Here is a 16023-nt window from a genome sequence, read left to right as displayed (position 1 = left end):
TGCGGAAGTAGATCTCCACCACTTCCTCGCCCTGCCCTCAAGCATAAAGGCAAGGATCTCCATCCTATCCTCAGCCGTGAAACGAAACTCCTGGAAGCACTGCTCCATCCTCTCCATCCAATCCTCCGCCTCTTCTGCTGTCTCACCACCCATCAAAGGCTTCGGGCTAACTTCCTTAAATCTACGCATGCTCACTCGCCTGCGCTCCTCGGGCTGTCCCCGACGTCTACGATCATCTGGATCGCCCCAACGACCGCCATCTATGCTACCGTGACTCTCGTCGTAATCTGCCATCTGTTACATAAGAACAGATAATTACTTAATCCGCTTTACGATATTCCCAGTGCAATGCGTCGCTCTGATACCAAAAATGTAGCGACCCAACCCGGATCCACTACCTAATCAGAGTTATAGTAAAAGCGCACGCAATAAAAGCTTAAAGCGTAAAGAGCGGATAATTAAAATACAATAAATCCAATCGGCAGAATACAACCGACGCTATCACAAGTGTATAAATACTGTTATACAACCAAATCGAAGGTTCAGGGTAAATAAATCCCTACCCTCTACAACCTCGCACTCCCTAAGCTCAATCCTGCTGAGAGCCGCCTGGACCGTCCAGCCTCAAACCTGCCCCGCCACAAGGTACACAATACCCAACACAGGGGCGTGAGCTAGAATGCTCAATACGAAGCAATTATATAAATACAAATATGCGCACACAAATGATTTAAAACTCAATTGAAAACACTTGCTCATGGCGTCGAGAATATACAGCACCGGCTAGAGAGCTACTCCGTGGGGTACTCGTATATTCCATATCAGGGCTGAGCCAACCCCATCCTGACCCGAATCCAAAACAGGATACAAGTCCCATATGGAAACTGTCATACCTGACTCGAGTCCAAAATGATATCATCGTTCCCTATGGAGACTTTCAATGACTCACATCTCTCCGGATGCAGTCACACGTAAAATCATGTATGTGCTAAGACGGTAAAACATGCTAAAACATGATAAAACATATAGCACATACTCATGAAACATATAAGAAAATATATCATGTCGGCTATCTCGGTCAGTACTTACGTACCTCTAACACTGCTGGTCAAACCTAGCTCTGCTGGTCTAGACTCCAAGCTTACTAGTCCAGTCTACTAGCTACTACAATGCAAATATCCATGCATCAACAATCAAGCTCTAAAAGCCTTAACTAAGCTATTGCATACTCCTAAATATTTTTAGGATGCCAAAGCTATACCTGCGTCCGTCGTTAGTCCTTTGCTGAAGATAGCCTCAAAATTAGGTCGTAGCTCCGCGACGACGTCTAGATCACTAAGCCATTTTCGGATTCCCCGTAGGATGCCTAGATCTCCCTAGATCTGAGTTAGAAGGCTTAGGAGTCGAGAGAGAAGAGAGGGAATTGGTGTGAGAAATGAATTCTCGGACCCTCTATTTATAGGCAACGTTCGGAGCCTTCGAACCCGATTCGGACCGTCCGAACCTCCGATCGTACCTTCGGAGCATCCGATCGCTCAATATTACGTCAGCCATGATGTCACCTTGCTGACGTAAGCAATGACGTGTGCCCTGGTCCAGATCGAAGCTTCCGATCTTGCCGACGGAGCATCCGATCTCGATCGGAGCCTCCGATCCTGGCACGGAGCTTCTGATCCACTTCGGATCGTCCGAACTCCTCTTCGGACCGTCCGATCCTGCTGAACCAATTCAACTAATTCGAGTGCTCTGAATCCATTTCTGAAGTCCGTTGTCCCAACAGAAACTTACTTAATCATGTTTTACTTAATCTAGACATGATCATGTGATTAACTACTCATTAATCACTTAATTAGAAATGCGGGTTACTACAATATAAATAAGAGTGAACATAACTTGTGCAGATAAAATAAATGAGACAAGATATTATGGAAGTTCGAAGAAAACTGCTTCTACGTATCCGTTTCTTCCTCTTAGGAAGAAATTCACTAGAAGATTTTGGTTTATACACTCCTTTGTATACAACTCACTTCAATCGTAAGACTTATCCTTTTTCTAGATCGAAACTCCTAGTACACCGCACAAAATAAGACACAAAGTCTTAATAGCAACGAATGAAACAAATTGAGTTTTGAATGAATCCATTGATTTAATCTGTTGAGCAACTCTTCTTCAATACTTCTTGAATGAGAAGTTGAGAGTTGTCTTGATGCCCTTGATGAACTTTTTATATGATTTGATGAATAGCTTGTATATGTGGGCTTGGTGAGCAAATGAGATATGTAAATTCAAAGTTCTCGGAGAGATAGCTTTCTTATGTTTTTTTTTTGTATTTCTTCATTATATCTTTTCTGAAGCTTTCTCTCTAAATATATAGTCATCTTTTGCAACGTTCTTCTTGATGAATTAAATTCTTTCTTTGAACTGTCTTGTTATAGTTTCGAGAGACTTTATAAATATTTTCATAAATGTGAGACGAGATCCAAGCAAGATGAGAACTAATTCTTGCGGCTATTTAATATGGAAAATAAATTATCTCTTAGAAATCTTCAAATATATCGAAGAGTCTTCTTGAGCAGACAAAAAGCCTTTAAGCTTTGAGCAGTCATTTGAGCAGTTCAGGCAGTTCAAGATTCTATTGAGCAGTTCAAGCAGTTCGAAGATTCTGTTGAGCAGTTCAAGTAGTTCAAGATCTTTTACCTGTTTTACAAAACTTGACATTTCAATTTGTAATCATCAAAACTAAGGGTCCAACAATATGGTATTGTCTTGGTGTGTAGTTATGGAATGTAGACGCTTGTACAAATAGGCTAGTTGTTGAGGTACGAAAATACTATCCGAGATATATTGGTTGAATATGCATGGTCTATGTGTTTCATGTTTATCTGATATATTTTATTGGCATTTCTTATGTCATGATTATTATACTGCATGAATTTTCAGTTTGTGCATGTTCCCTTGACGTAGCCTTTAGTGGGGACGTTCATCCCCTTTTCCCTTTATTGGATTGTTGGACCCTTTAGTATGAGATCAGATAACCTATATTGTTGGTATGGGATCCACCTCTTGATGCGGCGGTCCAGAGTGCGCCTTCCTCACTGAGTAGTGTCTGACCTTGATATTTTTCCGGTACCATGTACATTTGCATTCATGCACTCATAGCATGTGTATAGTTTTACTTTTGTATTGAACGTTGTTATTGCTCACGTTCTCGGTTGTATTTTTGGACACCCCATTCGACGGGGCAGTTGCAGGTTACTCAGGAGTTAGACCTGTGCGTAGTTTGTGACCAGGGCTTGGGAGAATGGGTTGCTAGTGGTTTAGTTTAAGTTCTTAATCATGTATTGTATTCCAATTGATTGAGTTGTATAATTATTGCTTTGGGTTTTCAAGTATTTTCGGTTGTATTCTACCGAACTAGTTTATTGTTTAAATTTCCATAGTTGTTTCTGATTATATTTACCTTTTTTAAGTTTACATGCCTAAGTTTCTGATTAGTATGTGACCTGGGTCGGGTACTCAGATCATTACATGTTATGAATAATTAGGATAGGATTTAGTAAAAATTAGTCCAAGAACTGAATAAGAATATTTCAAAAATTCCAGAATCTCGAGGAACAAAACCCACAACTGATTAGGGTGTCTCCCCTAGAACCGTCTATGAGCCCACCTTTTTCGCTTGAAGTGATCGCCATTGTGTATGTCATTTCTACGTCTTTTTACTTAAAGAGCTTCGAACGAGCGACATGAATTGTGTATTGATGGGAGGAAAATTGCATTGGTTGGGTTTTAAAAAAATACCCATGATGGGTAATTAAAATTAAAAAAAAAAAAAAGAATAGGTGTAACACAAACCGCATTTGGACCCGCTTGGTCGATCTAAACCCGCCCCGTCGGACCGGATTCAATGCGGAACCCGACCCATTGCCATTTCTATCAATAGGTTTGATAATCAACTTGGTCAACCATAACTGAATGGAGACAATTTTTAGTAAATGTGGTTATAAATTATAATGTCTAAGAAAGGTCGGAAAAACCTCAGAAGCCCTAAAACCCAGTGATTTAGATCTTTCTAGAGCCCAAAGGACATTTTATTCTTCTTTTTCTTCTTCGTTTTCATTTCTTTCTTTATTTTTTGCAAGATTAAATTGGGAAATTTCTAGACAATTCCTCCGCCGCTAATTATTATTATTATTACTTTTTTTTATTAATCTCTCGCACTTTTTGAAGCAAAAGCTTCTGAAAATTCATTGTTCTTACCGCGGCGCATTCGATCTATTCCCAGGTACTCAATATTCTTTTTTAAATCAAATCGCAGACTCTGATAAGATGTACTCATTCTTTTTAGATCAAATCTATTGTTGGTTTTCCTTTTTTCTGCTCTCTTAATGGGATTTAAGTTTGAAGCTGATTATCATAAATGCTGTTTTTTCTTCCTTGCTTAATTAGGTTTGGAGGTTATTTATTTGTTTTTGTTAGATTTGATGTCAAATACAAAATGATGGATCTTCGGAAATTTTGATGACAATCTTGTGGGTTATGCGTAATTTGATTTCTAATTCCATCGGCTTTTTCTTTCCGTCTTCCTTCCCACCTTAATTTGCTGTACTTTTGGGATCCATTTTGAGATCAGATCGTATGAAGCAATGTTTTCTCTTAATCTGGATTGGTACATAGGGAAATAACTCAAGTTTATTTGATTTCCTATCGTTCACATGACCTAATCTGAAAATAGGTGTAGTAATTATGAGTGGCTGGCCGTCTTTTACTACTCCGTGACTTTAAATGTTCATGCTGCAGGTCACAACATCCCTTTTTGCAGTAGACTTGTGGTGCTGCGTGCTGCAACTTTTAACGACTAGCAAATATGAGTGTGGTGGGTTTTGACTTTGGTAATGAGAGTGGCGTCGTTGCTGTTGCAAGACAAAGAGGCATTGATGTTGTTCTCAATGATGAATCCAAGCGGGAAACTCCTGCAATCGTTTGCTTTGGTGACAAGCAGCGGTTCCTTGGGACAGCAGGCGCTGCATCAAGTATGATGAATCCAAAAAATACAATATCTCAAATTAAGAGGTTGATTGGATGCCAGTTTTCAGATCCTGAGCTGCAGCATGATCTCAAGTCATTACCTTTTTCAGTCACTGAAGGACCTGATGGTTATCCTTTGATCCATGCACAGTATATGGGTGAGATGAGGACGTTTACACCCACTCAGGTTTTGGGAATGTTGTTTTCCAATTTGAAGACTATCGCAGAAAATAATTTGAATGCTGCAGTTGTAGATTGCTGCATCGGTATACCTGTTTACTTCACTGACCTACAGAGAAGAGCTGTCATAGATGCTGCGACAATTGCTCGCTTGCACCCACTTCGGCTTATTCATGAGACTACTGCTACTGCTTTAGCTTATGGAATTTATAAAACTGACTTACCTGAAAGTGAACCACTAAATGTTGCTTTTGTGGATGTTGGGCATGCAAGTATGCAAGTTTGTATTGCTTCCTTCAATAAAGGTCAGCTGAAGATATTGGCCCATTCCTTTGATCGGTCTCTAGGTGGAAGGGAATTTGATGAAGTTCTTTTTCAGCACTTCGCCTCAAAGTTCAAAGACGAGTACAAGATTGATGTCTATCAGAATGCTAGAGCTTGCCTAAGGCTTCGTGCTGGATGTGAGAAGTTAAAGAAGGTTCTTAGCGCCAACCCTGAGGCTGTCCTTAACATCGAGTGTCTGATGGATGAGAAGGATGTTAGGGGTTTCATTAAGAGAGAGGAGTTTGAGCAAATTAGCATTCCAATTTTGGAACGTGTGAAAAAACCATTGGAGAAGTCTCTGGCAGAAGCTGGACTCACTGTTGAACATATCCATTCGGTTGAGGTTGTTGGTTCAGGCTCTCGGGTTCCAGCTATTATCAAAATCTTGTCGGAGTTCTATGGTAAGGAGCCCAGGCGAACAATGAATGCCAGTGAATGTGTTGCCAAAGGTTGTGCTTTGCAATGTGCTATACTTAGTCCTACATTTAAAGTGCGGGAATTTCAGGTATTGATTCCTATTATTTTTAGCTGTGTTTCTGTGTTATCTTCATAACGAGACTCACATATGGCATGCCATATGTTTAATAATCACTTGAGAGAACCATGAACATTGTTCATGGGTTACATAGGCGATCAAGGCATAATTGGACTTTCAACTTCTCTCCGCATGCACTGTGTTTTCTGTTAAATTTTCAGTTTCAAAGTGCATTAAATAACTTGATGGTTGAGAGGTCTATGATGTTTCATTGGGATCTTGATTATATATTGTATAATTGGGTTGGCATCTCCTATGGGTATAATATTTGTGGTGCTGTCAAACACTAACATTTCTGTTCTGCAATTATGTGCTAGGTTTTTTAAAAATTTAGGAACAATCTTCCTGTGAGTTGTAGTTTCCAATTGCATCAAATGATTCTCGGATTATGATCTGGTTGGTTCCTATTCTACAGGTGAATGATAGTTTCCCTTTCCCCATTTCACTAGCATGGAAAAGTACTGCTTCAGATATGCAAAATGGAGCAGTGGATAACCAGCAAAGCACAATCGTATTTCCCAAGGGTAATCCTATACCAAGTGTGAAGGCTTTGACTTTCTACCGATCTGCCACCTTTACAGTAGATGTGCAATACGCTGATGTCAATGAATTGCAGGCACCTACAAAGATTAGTACATATACGGTAGTTTTTTCCCAACATTGTTGATTACTAACTAAATTTATTTGTGGTGCAACTAGTGTGTTATCATTTCTGTTCTTTTACTTAACTGTGACTATGCTTACTTTCAGATTGGACCTTTCCAATGCACAAATGATGAGCGGGCTAAATTGAAGGTTAAAGTCCGTCTGAATCTTCATGGTATTGTATCGGTCGAGGGAGCAACGGTAGGTTCACAATATAAGGCTCTTTAATTTAGTGTTATTTTGATGGTTGTTTTACTATTAATGCTCCTGGATAGCAGAATAGAGGTAAATCAAGAGTAGAATGGAGATTTCAAACAAAATGCCTCATTTGTCTTCCTGCATACAGTCTACCGTTACCCTTACCCTGTAATAGAATTTTCTCATTTATTTTAGACCATGTACCAAAGCCAATTTCACGTGATTCTCTGTGCTTTTCTGGCATGCTACTTCAGAAATATAATCAGATGATAACTTAAATGGCCAGCATTCATAAAAAATAGGATCTGTTGAAGCAAACCAGCTACTTAAATATCATCACCATATTTTAAGGAATGGGGCGCCATAAAACGGTTTACGATTATTATTGTTTTGGTATTACAACATACTTGTGGTTATATGGCACATACAACATGAGTGATCTGCAAAAATATGTCAACCATAACGGTTATACTGGTACACACAACATTATTGATTGCATGAAATTTTGTTGCTCATAGCGGTTATTAGTTTCTCCTTCTGTACTTTTAAAAGCGCTGCTGTTTAATTCATTGATTTTCATGACTTTCTGTAATGTTAGCTCTTGGAAGAAGAGGAAATTGAAGTTCCAGTTGTGAAAGAGTACGCAGAGGACCCAACAAAGATGGATACTGAAGATGTTCATACTGATCGTGCTACATCTAGCACCCCTGACACTGATGTAAATATGCAAGATGCTAAAACTGATGCTCCCAAAGCTGAAAATGGTGTGCCAGAGACTGGGGACAAGCCTGCTCAGACGGAAACAGATAAGAAGGTTAGCTTACAATGGATAAGTTTTCTGTTCTGGTTGCTTTCCTGTTTCTGGGAGGCTAGCCGTCGAAAAATTGTCTCCACTTTTCTGCATTCTGTTTCGAATATCAAATACAAAATTGTGCTACTGCTAGCCTTGTTTTGCTGGATATCTCCTTTTGGAGTTAATTTTGTAGTCTAATTCTCTGTCTTTGTCATTGCTTGTGTGATTGTCTAGCTAATCATAGTAGAGTTGTGTTCTCTAAGCTGCGAAGTATGTATTTTATGTTCATCAGGTGGAAGTTCCGAAGAAGAAGATAAAGAAAACTAACATAACTGTGTCAGAAGTTGTATATGGAGGACTCTCCGGCTTGGAATTGCAGAAAGCAGTAGAGAAGGAATTTGAGATGGCATTGCAGGATCGTGTAATGGAAGAAACCAAAGACAAAAAAAATGCTGTTGAGGCTTATGTTTATGAAATGCGAAATAAGGTATGCTACAGTATGTCGGTATTGCTAGTTCCTGGCTTAAGACATTCAGGTGCCAACGTCCTTTTGTTCTCGCAGCTTCATGACAAATATCATGAGTTCATATCCGATCCAGAGAGAGATCAATTTATTTCCGGACTACAGAAGGTAGAAGATTGGTTGTACGAGGATGGGGAAGATGAAACCAAAGGTGTTTATATTGCTAAACTGGAGGAGCTCAGGAAGGTATGTTCCTTGAAGTTCAGTTTATGTTTCTCGGTTTCAAAGTTTATGATGAATTTTTTGGGGTTTATAGCAAGGTGACCCTGTAGAGCTGCGTTACAAGGAGCATGCAGAGAGGGGAACTGTGGTCGATCTACTTACTTATTGCATCAATAGTTACAGGGAAGCAGCAGTGGTTGACAATCCCAAGCATGATCACATTGATTTGGCTGAGAAACAAAAGGTACAGTCTTGTCCTATGTGACCATATGCACTCGTATGCTCGGTTGGTATATGCTCCTTGGTGATTGAGCAACTTTTATTGTTCTAATTGCTCAGGTTATTAATGAAACCATGGAAGCTGAAGCTTGGTTAAGAGAAAAACTACAGCAGCAGGATTCACTTCCAAAGCACGCAAATCCAGTTCTCTTGTCTGCTGATGTTAGGAAGAAAGCTGAAGCTCTTGACAGGTATTGCGGAATTGGTCCATCATTATGAATTGGGTTTCTTTTTTCCCAGTTGTTTTATAAATACATATCATCCATTTTGTTTTGTAACTTGATGCCCTTGCTATTATTTGAGATCCACAAGTCGAAGCTTTGAGAAAGCATGTGTCAACTCTATTGAAGTACATAAATTATTGCCAGAGACACGTTAGTTCCAACTATTTTACCCTTGGCTACATGGATAGCTGATAGTTGTGTTCTCTTTGTATGGATATCTAGGGTAATGAAATTAAAGCCTCGCCAATCCTTGAATCATGAAATCAATGATTGACTTTTCCTTGCCAATTTATGTTATTCACTTCTTTCATACGAGCATTTCTTCTCTCACTTCTTAGCAATGAATGTTCCTTGTAGAAATATTCGAACTATCTAAAGTATGCGTTTTTAGTTTCTATTAATTCTATCCAAGTTTACAAACACCTTTACAGGTTTTGCAGGCCTATCATGACAAAGCCAAAGCCCGCAAAACCAGCCACTCCTGATGCACCTTCCCCAGCATCATCCCAAGGAGGCGAGTCACCATCTCAAGGGCCAGATAATAGGAACACATGTGACACTGCAGAATCTGGAAAAGAATTGCCATCAGCCGATGCGCATCCTATGGAAACAGACAAATCCGAGACTGCACCAGCTTAGTGCCTATATCGGTACACAAATATCTTATACGTGTGGGTCCACTTGTACGGCTAGAAAACTTGATTTGAACTCCCGATTGGCCATGACAGCCATGAATATCTTCGATGTTCAGAACATTCAAATTATGTTTTTTAAGTATATTCCTCCAGGTCGAAATCATATTCTGTGTCGTGGCCATATTTCTGATTTTTGAGAGGGTTTGTCGAGAATGGCGGAACGACTATTAATCGATCTTCAAAGGACGGAATCAAATGTTATCCTTTGTGTTTTCAAGTACTCTCAATATCTGAAGTGATTATATCTTCTTGCTGGATATCTCCTTTGTTGATGTCAAAAACATGTTACACGGAAATGACCTGATTACAATATAAACTATTTTTTTACTGTCAAAATACTTCGGAAAATCTATTTTAATATAATATATTTTGTTATACTAGATATTATGTACGTGTGTTTCATGTGGAAAATCTATGTTGGAGTAACTAGAATTCGAAATGAAATTAATACAAAAATTATTGTGAGATGATCTCACAAGTTAATTTTATGAGACAATTTTTATTTGGGTCACTCATGAAATATAATTAATTTTTATTCCCAAAGTATTTTTTTTATGATAAAAATTCATATGAGACGATCTCAATGGTCATTTTTTTTAAGACGAGTTTTTTATATGAGTTATCCATTAAAAAATATTATATTTTATGCCAAAAGTATTACTTATTATTATATATGGCAAATACGTGTGTGAGACTGTTTTACGGATCATATTTCGTAAGACGGACTCCAACCGGGTCGGATCTAACCCCATTTTTTAGGCCCATCGTTCTAATTTGGTTTCTCCCAATTCGTGACCTAAATTTTCTACTTTCATCTCTCTTTTTTCCCCGCTTCTTCTTATCGGATCGCTCTCACCCATTGAGAAGATGGCTGCTTGAAGAACGAGTACGTACACCTAGGTGTGATTCCTTCTTCCTTTCAACGAATCTGTATATATTTTTCGAGATTTTTCGTTCGATTGTGATCGTTTTCGAATTCCCTACTCATCGGCTTGAAATTCGTGAAAATCGGATCATAATTGGATGGATGACTTGCTCATTCCTAGCTACTCGTACTTGAATGAAACATTGTACGATGTCGATTGTGTGTAAAAGATTTTGCGATATTTTGCTCATGAAATTGCAGAAAGATCGATAAATAGAATAGGTGGCGATTCTTCAACTTTTAGCTTTTCACAATGTGGTATTATAATTTAACACGGCCTTTGTGTATGCTGTGAGCCAAAATGTATAATGAAATTCACATGTTAATTGGGCATTGAGCACTAAAATCCCAAAATAACGACCCAAGATCTAATTAAATTGAGACTGAAGGGATTGCAAACATGGGTTTTGGATTTGTGATTGTGATATGATGATGATGGATCTGACACTAAGACAAACCACTTTTTCAAAATATTGAGTTCATCGAAGGTGGCTTAAAAATAATCCTATTCTTCAACTGGGTTTTCCCCCAATTGTTATTTATTTTTGTTTCGAAAATCACTGTCATGCAGCAAACAAAATGTCAGCATACGGCTTTGGGTTCCAGCTTTATTCATTTAAGAACCTCAATTTGCATTTCTGGTGCAACAGGGTGATATTGGCGATGGACAAGATATTCTTGTGAGAGTGCACTCGTAATGTTTGACTGGGGGCATATTTGGATCATCCAGATGTGACTGCGAAAGGAAACCAGCTGGGGCTTGCAATGCAACAGATTGAAGCTGCTGGCAGGGGCGTCTTGGTTTACCTCCGTGCTCATGAGGGGAGGGGAATTTGTCTTGGCCACAAACTTTGTGCTTACAACTTTCAAGATGCGGGAAGTGACACTGTTGAAGCTAATGAAGAGTTGGGCTTGCCTGTCGATTCAAGAGAGTATGGGATTGGTGCACAGGTATTACGTTATCTAACTTCATGCACAACATTAATTTTTTTTTGAACGTTTCTAATCTCTGTACAATATTATTCGCCTCGCACATGCTTAGTTCTTGGGCGAAGAAATTTAGTGACCAACAAATTGTTGAAAGTCGAATTAGTGGAAATGAGCGGACCAATCCACGACTCTTGTATCTTCATTGTTTACCTTTCATATGTTGAGTGGTTGAAACTGGCTTACTGGTTTAAGTGTTTTTCTCCCTACTGTTGTCTGGTTTTCACATTGTCTGTCTAGTTGGAATTCACAGTCTTGTGTCGATTAAGATTATGTTTGCGACGCCTGCCTGATTCAAACCCAAAACCTAGTCCTAGGAGCCTAACCCATTTGCTTGGTTCTTTCAGACATGTAATTATATTTGTCATGCAAAATGGTTCCATTAATCACAAGAAAATCCTGTTGTGTAATCTTATGCAGATACTTAGGGATCTTGGTGTTAGAACAATGAACTTGATGACAAACAATCCTAAAAAGTACTCTGGGCTCAAAGGCTACGGTTTAGCAGTTTCAGGCAGGGTTTCGCTCGATACCACCATCACCAAGGAGAACAAGCGATACATGGGGACAAAACGGGACAAAATGGGCCACATTTATGGGCTCGATACAAATGGCTATCCATCCAGCTCTCATCACCAAGAAAAATTGACCAAGTGCAGGGATTCCAGTTGCACCCGAGTCAACTTGAACTCTACATGTCTACATCACTCCATCTTGTAGTGATGTCAAAATAGCAACTTGGTTTGCACTAATATTTAGCAGAATAAGAGCATGTCACAATTCTTAAGTGAGCATTCATTATTTTTTTTTATACTTCGTTAGACGTATGGTTCCTCGATTTGATCTTCAGTGAGAGTGCTTACTAATTAAATGAAATCATTTTGGAAACTTATATTTCCATTAAATATTTTTGGATTTTTATGGTATATATATAAATATAACACAAATTGAGTGGCATGGTGGTTTGTTTGCAAAATATGGTTTTGAGTACAAATGGTTGCGTTCAGTATAATATTTACGAACTTCTTTACTCATTAGTTCATTGACAAAGTAGAGTTAAGTTGTGTTTTGGATTGGTATTGGACCGAAATCTTTGTTTCCTAATGTTATGATTTTCCTACTTATATCTTGGATTATTTTCTTGTTTTGCTCTCACTATAATCTTGGATTATTTTCTTATTAAAATACTAATACTTTTAGAATAAAAATTAATTAATACATTTGACCAAAATAATGATATTTTTAAGAGAAAAATAAATACTTTTGATTCAATATTTTTTTTGTCAAATTAACATAAAGTAATACTTTTGAAAAAAAAACAAATACTTTTAAAAAAAATAGAAAAGCACGAGTTTGACAAAAAAAAATACTTTTAAACAAATACTTTGGGCTTCTACAGACCATTTCAATTCAATGTGAGTCCATGAAGCCTTTGAGTTCGACGTGCATTGCCCCTAAACACTCCTCACCAGAAAGCACGGGCTTGAAGTTGAATCCAATCAAAACAAGAATGGAAAAGTACTGGTTTGAGAAAGTTGAAGCCAATTATTGTAATTGATGTGTAACCAATCAAAGATCAGCAAATTACAGGAGACTTGTAGATAAAAGAAAAACACAAATTTTAAATGTTTACGGAATGAGATACAAATCACTACAAGAAAAAAGCTCAACAACAACGGTGAAAAACCGTTGTCGTAGATAGTTTAAAACTGTTGTTAAAGGCTGTGTTGTTAAAGGGGGTGCTCAAAGACAACGGTTAAAAACTGTTGTCTTTGAAGCAAAGACAACGGTTTTACAACAGTGAAAAACCGTTGTCTTTTCCTTCAAAGACAACGGTTTTTAACTGTTGTTTTTTAGCGTGTCTTTTTAATAATAGGACATTCAACAACAGTTTTAAATTACATACGACAACGGTTAAAAACCGTTGTCTTTTTTCAAATAAAAAACAAAAAAAAATTAAAATTTAATATACAATATTCAATATTATAAATCAATCCAAATTTAAAATTTCGAAAATAAAATTTAATATACAATTTTTCAGTATTACAAATCACTCGAATTCGAATCGTAATTCAATACACACTAGAAAATAGAACTATGAACTAATCTTGATAAACTTGGAACCCTCATTTCAGCATAGATTAGCATCCATCTTGAGCTAGCTAGTACTGATTTCACAACTACACATTCTTGGCCTGATATTTTTGTAGACGCCACAACAATCTCTTTTTCTTTAATATGTATATCCAAACTGTAAATTAATTATTCAACCAAAAAAACCCATAAACATAATTCATTTAATAAATCAAATAAAACACTAATTATCAACAAATAGTATTGTATTATGTATATAAAATCTTTTTAAGTAAATGTTAATAATGGATGTCAACTTTTCACTACATAAATAATCAGTATATTAAAATAGGTCTCAAAGATCAAATAAAGAGTTCATTTAAATTTCAACTAAAAACCCATAAATCCTATGAGTTGATTAAAAACAAGGTTGGAACGAGCTAAAATCACCTCAAATAAAAGATAACACAGGCTGGACAAAAAAGTATTAATTAAACTTAAATAATTTCTTAGACTCATACAAGTTAAACAAATTCATAGTCAATTAAATGTTGGCATTTGGAGTTTTCATCATCTCTCTTTCCACTTCTCTAACTTTTTACACTTCTATGGTTAAGGTTCTAATGTTGCCCGTCGATGTAAGAGTTACTGCACTCACTAAGCTATGCTATTCAACCAAAGTTTAAAAGTTAATTAGCAAGAAAAATACTCATCTACAGGTTTATTTTTAGCTCATTCATGGGATTTTCAAAGCAAGCTTCCACATGTACTAACAAACAAGAACTAAAGCAGGTGTTGACATCCTTTTGAAGTAATTTCTAAAGCAAACAAATAACAAAAAATTACTTGGATGTCAAATTAAACATATGAAAGTAAATGATCCATACAAATATGTATACTTGATTAACGAGTCTAGCAGTGGAAAAATTAAAATATTAGATCTCTGTTTGGGTCAAGCTATGGCCAGTGAATCAGGCAAGAGAAAAAAATGATCCAACCAAAGAAGGTCGAAACCGAATTCTAGATTTGTAAGAAGATAGTGTAAAAATCATATTTAACTCATTTCTCATTCAAAACTAGTTCTACAAATTGGAAATGAAAGCTAACTCATTTTTCTACATTTCATCTTCTTAAAGCTTTTCCAAATAAAATCATCTAATAGGTCTAAATCTATATGCAAGAACACACCTGAAACTCGGATATTCTGTTTTCCGCAGATTGGAGAAAGTTCAGTAGAAAATTCATATAAAATTCATTTTACATCCGAATGAGTTATAACTGGTGGAAAATCAAAGAAAACACAATTATCTACAAGTTCCCTGTGAATTTCAACCTCAAAATACGCTCTGATCAATACCAGATTTCGAAATGACAGTAGGTGCAAGAAATTATTCTTCATACAGTGCAGTTTCAGAAAAATGGGCATATCTCTTTAAATTTTAATTTAAATGACCTGTTTCGAGTTTCAAATCAAAGAAAACACAGAGCACTACAAGTTTTCTTCATAATGCAGATTCAGAATATGTACTATTCAAGTTCATTCAACTCAAGTTCTAAGCTACACGCGCGCTAAACCTACTGTCAAAGCATGAGAGCAAACAGATCAATTCTTCAGCTCCAATATCTGAAAATTATTCTCAAATCTGTTCAAAATGTGATATATATTCTAACCAAAATATACATTTTATGTCATTAAAACAACTGTTATTTTATGTTAATTGCGCAATGCTCAAGTTTAACTAGTGTATGCTTCAAGAGTTCAAGAAATTTTCAGTATAGTCTAATAACTGAAAATGAATATGCAAATATGCAAATTAAAAATGAAGTTGAAATATTATAAATTACCTGAGAATGAAGTTTTTGATTATGTGATTGAAGGGAATCATTCTCTTTCTTGAGAGCTTCAAATTGTCTCTTGAGAATTTCGTAATCTTTCTCCAATTGCTTAGTCTTCCATCGAGCTCTCCTGTTCTGAAACCAAATGGAAATCTGTCTGGGCTGAATTGATTGTACAAACCAAAGTACTTACTCCAAGTCTGTAGGTTTAATAGGCCTATCGAATGTGAACTCACCAGAAACTACAGAAGTAGTCACCATGCTGCACAAAAGGGAAACACACGATCCTTCAGAAACCTACAAGGTAAAAATGCAAATGAGTTTGGAAAATTAACACTCCGGTAGTATAATCACCCAGTAAGCTGTGTGTTTTGCACAAAGGGCCTGTCCAATGCCTCCAAGTGCATCTATTTCCTTCCAAGCATTAGGCCACATTCCATTCATTTTTAAAAATTACTTGCCTGAAATGGTTGTTCCAGTGGACCTAATACGATGGTTGTGGCGATGGAGCTTGTCAAAATCGTTCGCGGATTATGCCGGAGACTAAGCCAGCAGCCTCCTGAGATTCAGATACATTTGAATGATCTGAATGGGAATGACTTCAACTCCATTTTCCAGG

General features: G+C 37.2%; 2 protein-coding genes across 3 annotated transcripts; both read left to right on the top strand.

Moving 5' to 3' along the window:
* Positions 1 to 4068: 4068 nt before the first annotated feature.
* LOC140880485 (heat shock 70 kDa protein 14-like) lies at positions 4069 to 9686 on the top strand. The gene is made up of 10 exons (XM_073284975.1): positions 4069 to 4282; positions 4798 to 6034; positions 6480 to 6707; positions 6815 to 6910; positions 7506 to 7721; positions 7993 to 8187; positions 8263 to 8409; positions 8480 to 8629; positions 8725 to 8855; positions 9320 to 9686. The coding sequence occupies exons 2-10, from the start codon at positions 4865 to 4867 to the stop codon at positions 9525 to 9527; spliced, it is 2541 nt and encodes an 846-aa protein (XP_073141076.1). The 5' UTR covers positions 4069 to 4282; positions 4798 to 4864; the 3' UTR covers positions 9528 to 9686.
* A 660-nt stretch (positions 9687 to 10346) lies between these two features.
* LOC140885161 (bifunctional riboflavin biosynthesis protein RIBA 1, chloroplastic-like) lies at positions 10347 to 12366 on the top strand. 2 transcript variants are annotated; one of them, XM_073292096.1, is made up of 3 exons: positions 10347 to 10483; positions 11159 to 11459; positions 11916 to 12366. In XM_073292096.1, exons 2-3 carry the CDS (start codon positions 11274 to 11276, stop codon positions 12213 to 12215), a joined length of 486 nt encoding a protein of 161 aa, XP_073148197.1. In that variant the 5' UTR covers positions 10347 to 10483; positions 11159 to 11273; the 3' UTR covers positions 12216 to 12366. The 2 variants fall into 2 exon arrangements, with proteins under 2 accessions (XP_073148197.1, XP_073148198.1); XM_073292097.1 differs by having other exon boundaries at positions 10403 to 10469.
* Positions 12367 to 16023: the final 3657 nt, after the last annotated feature.

This window comes from Henckelia pumila, chromosome 2 (genome assembly GCF_033568475.1).
Source record: "Henckelia pumila isolate YLH828 chromosome 2, ASM3356847v2, whole genome shotgun sequence".
Lineage (NCBI taxonomy): Eukaryota > Viridiplantae > Streptophyta > Magnoliopsida > Lamiales > Gesneriaceae > Henckelia > Henckelia pumila.
This window is presented reverse-complemented; position numbering and strand designations above follow the sequence as displayed.

What these genes read in the sequence shown, in the direction of transcription:
- LOC140885161 (XM_073292096.1), top strand. Translation starts at nt 11,274, where the DNA reads ATGCAACAGATTGAAGCTGCTGGCAGGGGCGTCTTGGTTTACCTCCGT. An exon ending in AGTATGGGATTGGTGCACAG is followed by an intron (nt 11,460 to 11,915) that starts GTATTACGTTAT and finishes AATCTTATGCAG; the next exon opens with ATACTTAGGGATCTTGGTGT.
- LOC140880485 (XM_073284975.1), top strand. Translation starts at nt 4,865, where the DNA reads ATGAGTGTGGTGGGTTTTGACTTTGGTAATGAGAGTGGCGTCGTTGCT. An exon ending in CAAAGATTAGTACATATACG is followed by an intron (nt 6,708 to 6,814) that starts GTAGTTTTTTCC and finishes GCTTACTTTCAG; the next exon opens with ATTGGACCTTTCCAATGCAC. An exon ending in AAAGCTGAAGCTCTTGACAG is followed by an intron (nt 8,856 to 9,319) that starts GTATTGCGGAAT and finishes ACACCTTTACAG; the next exon opens with GTTTTGCAGGCCTATCATGA.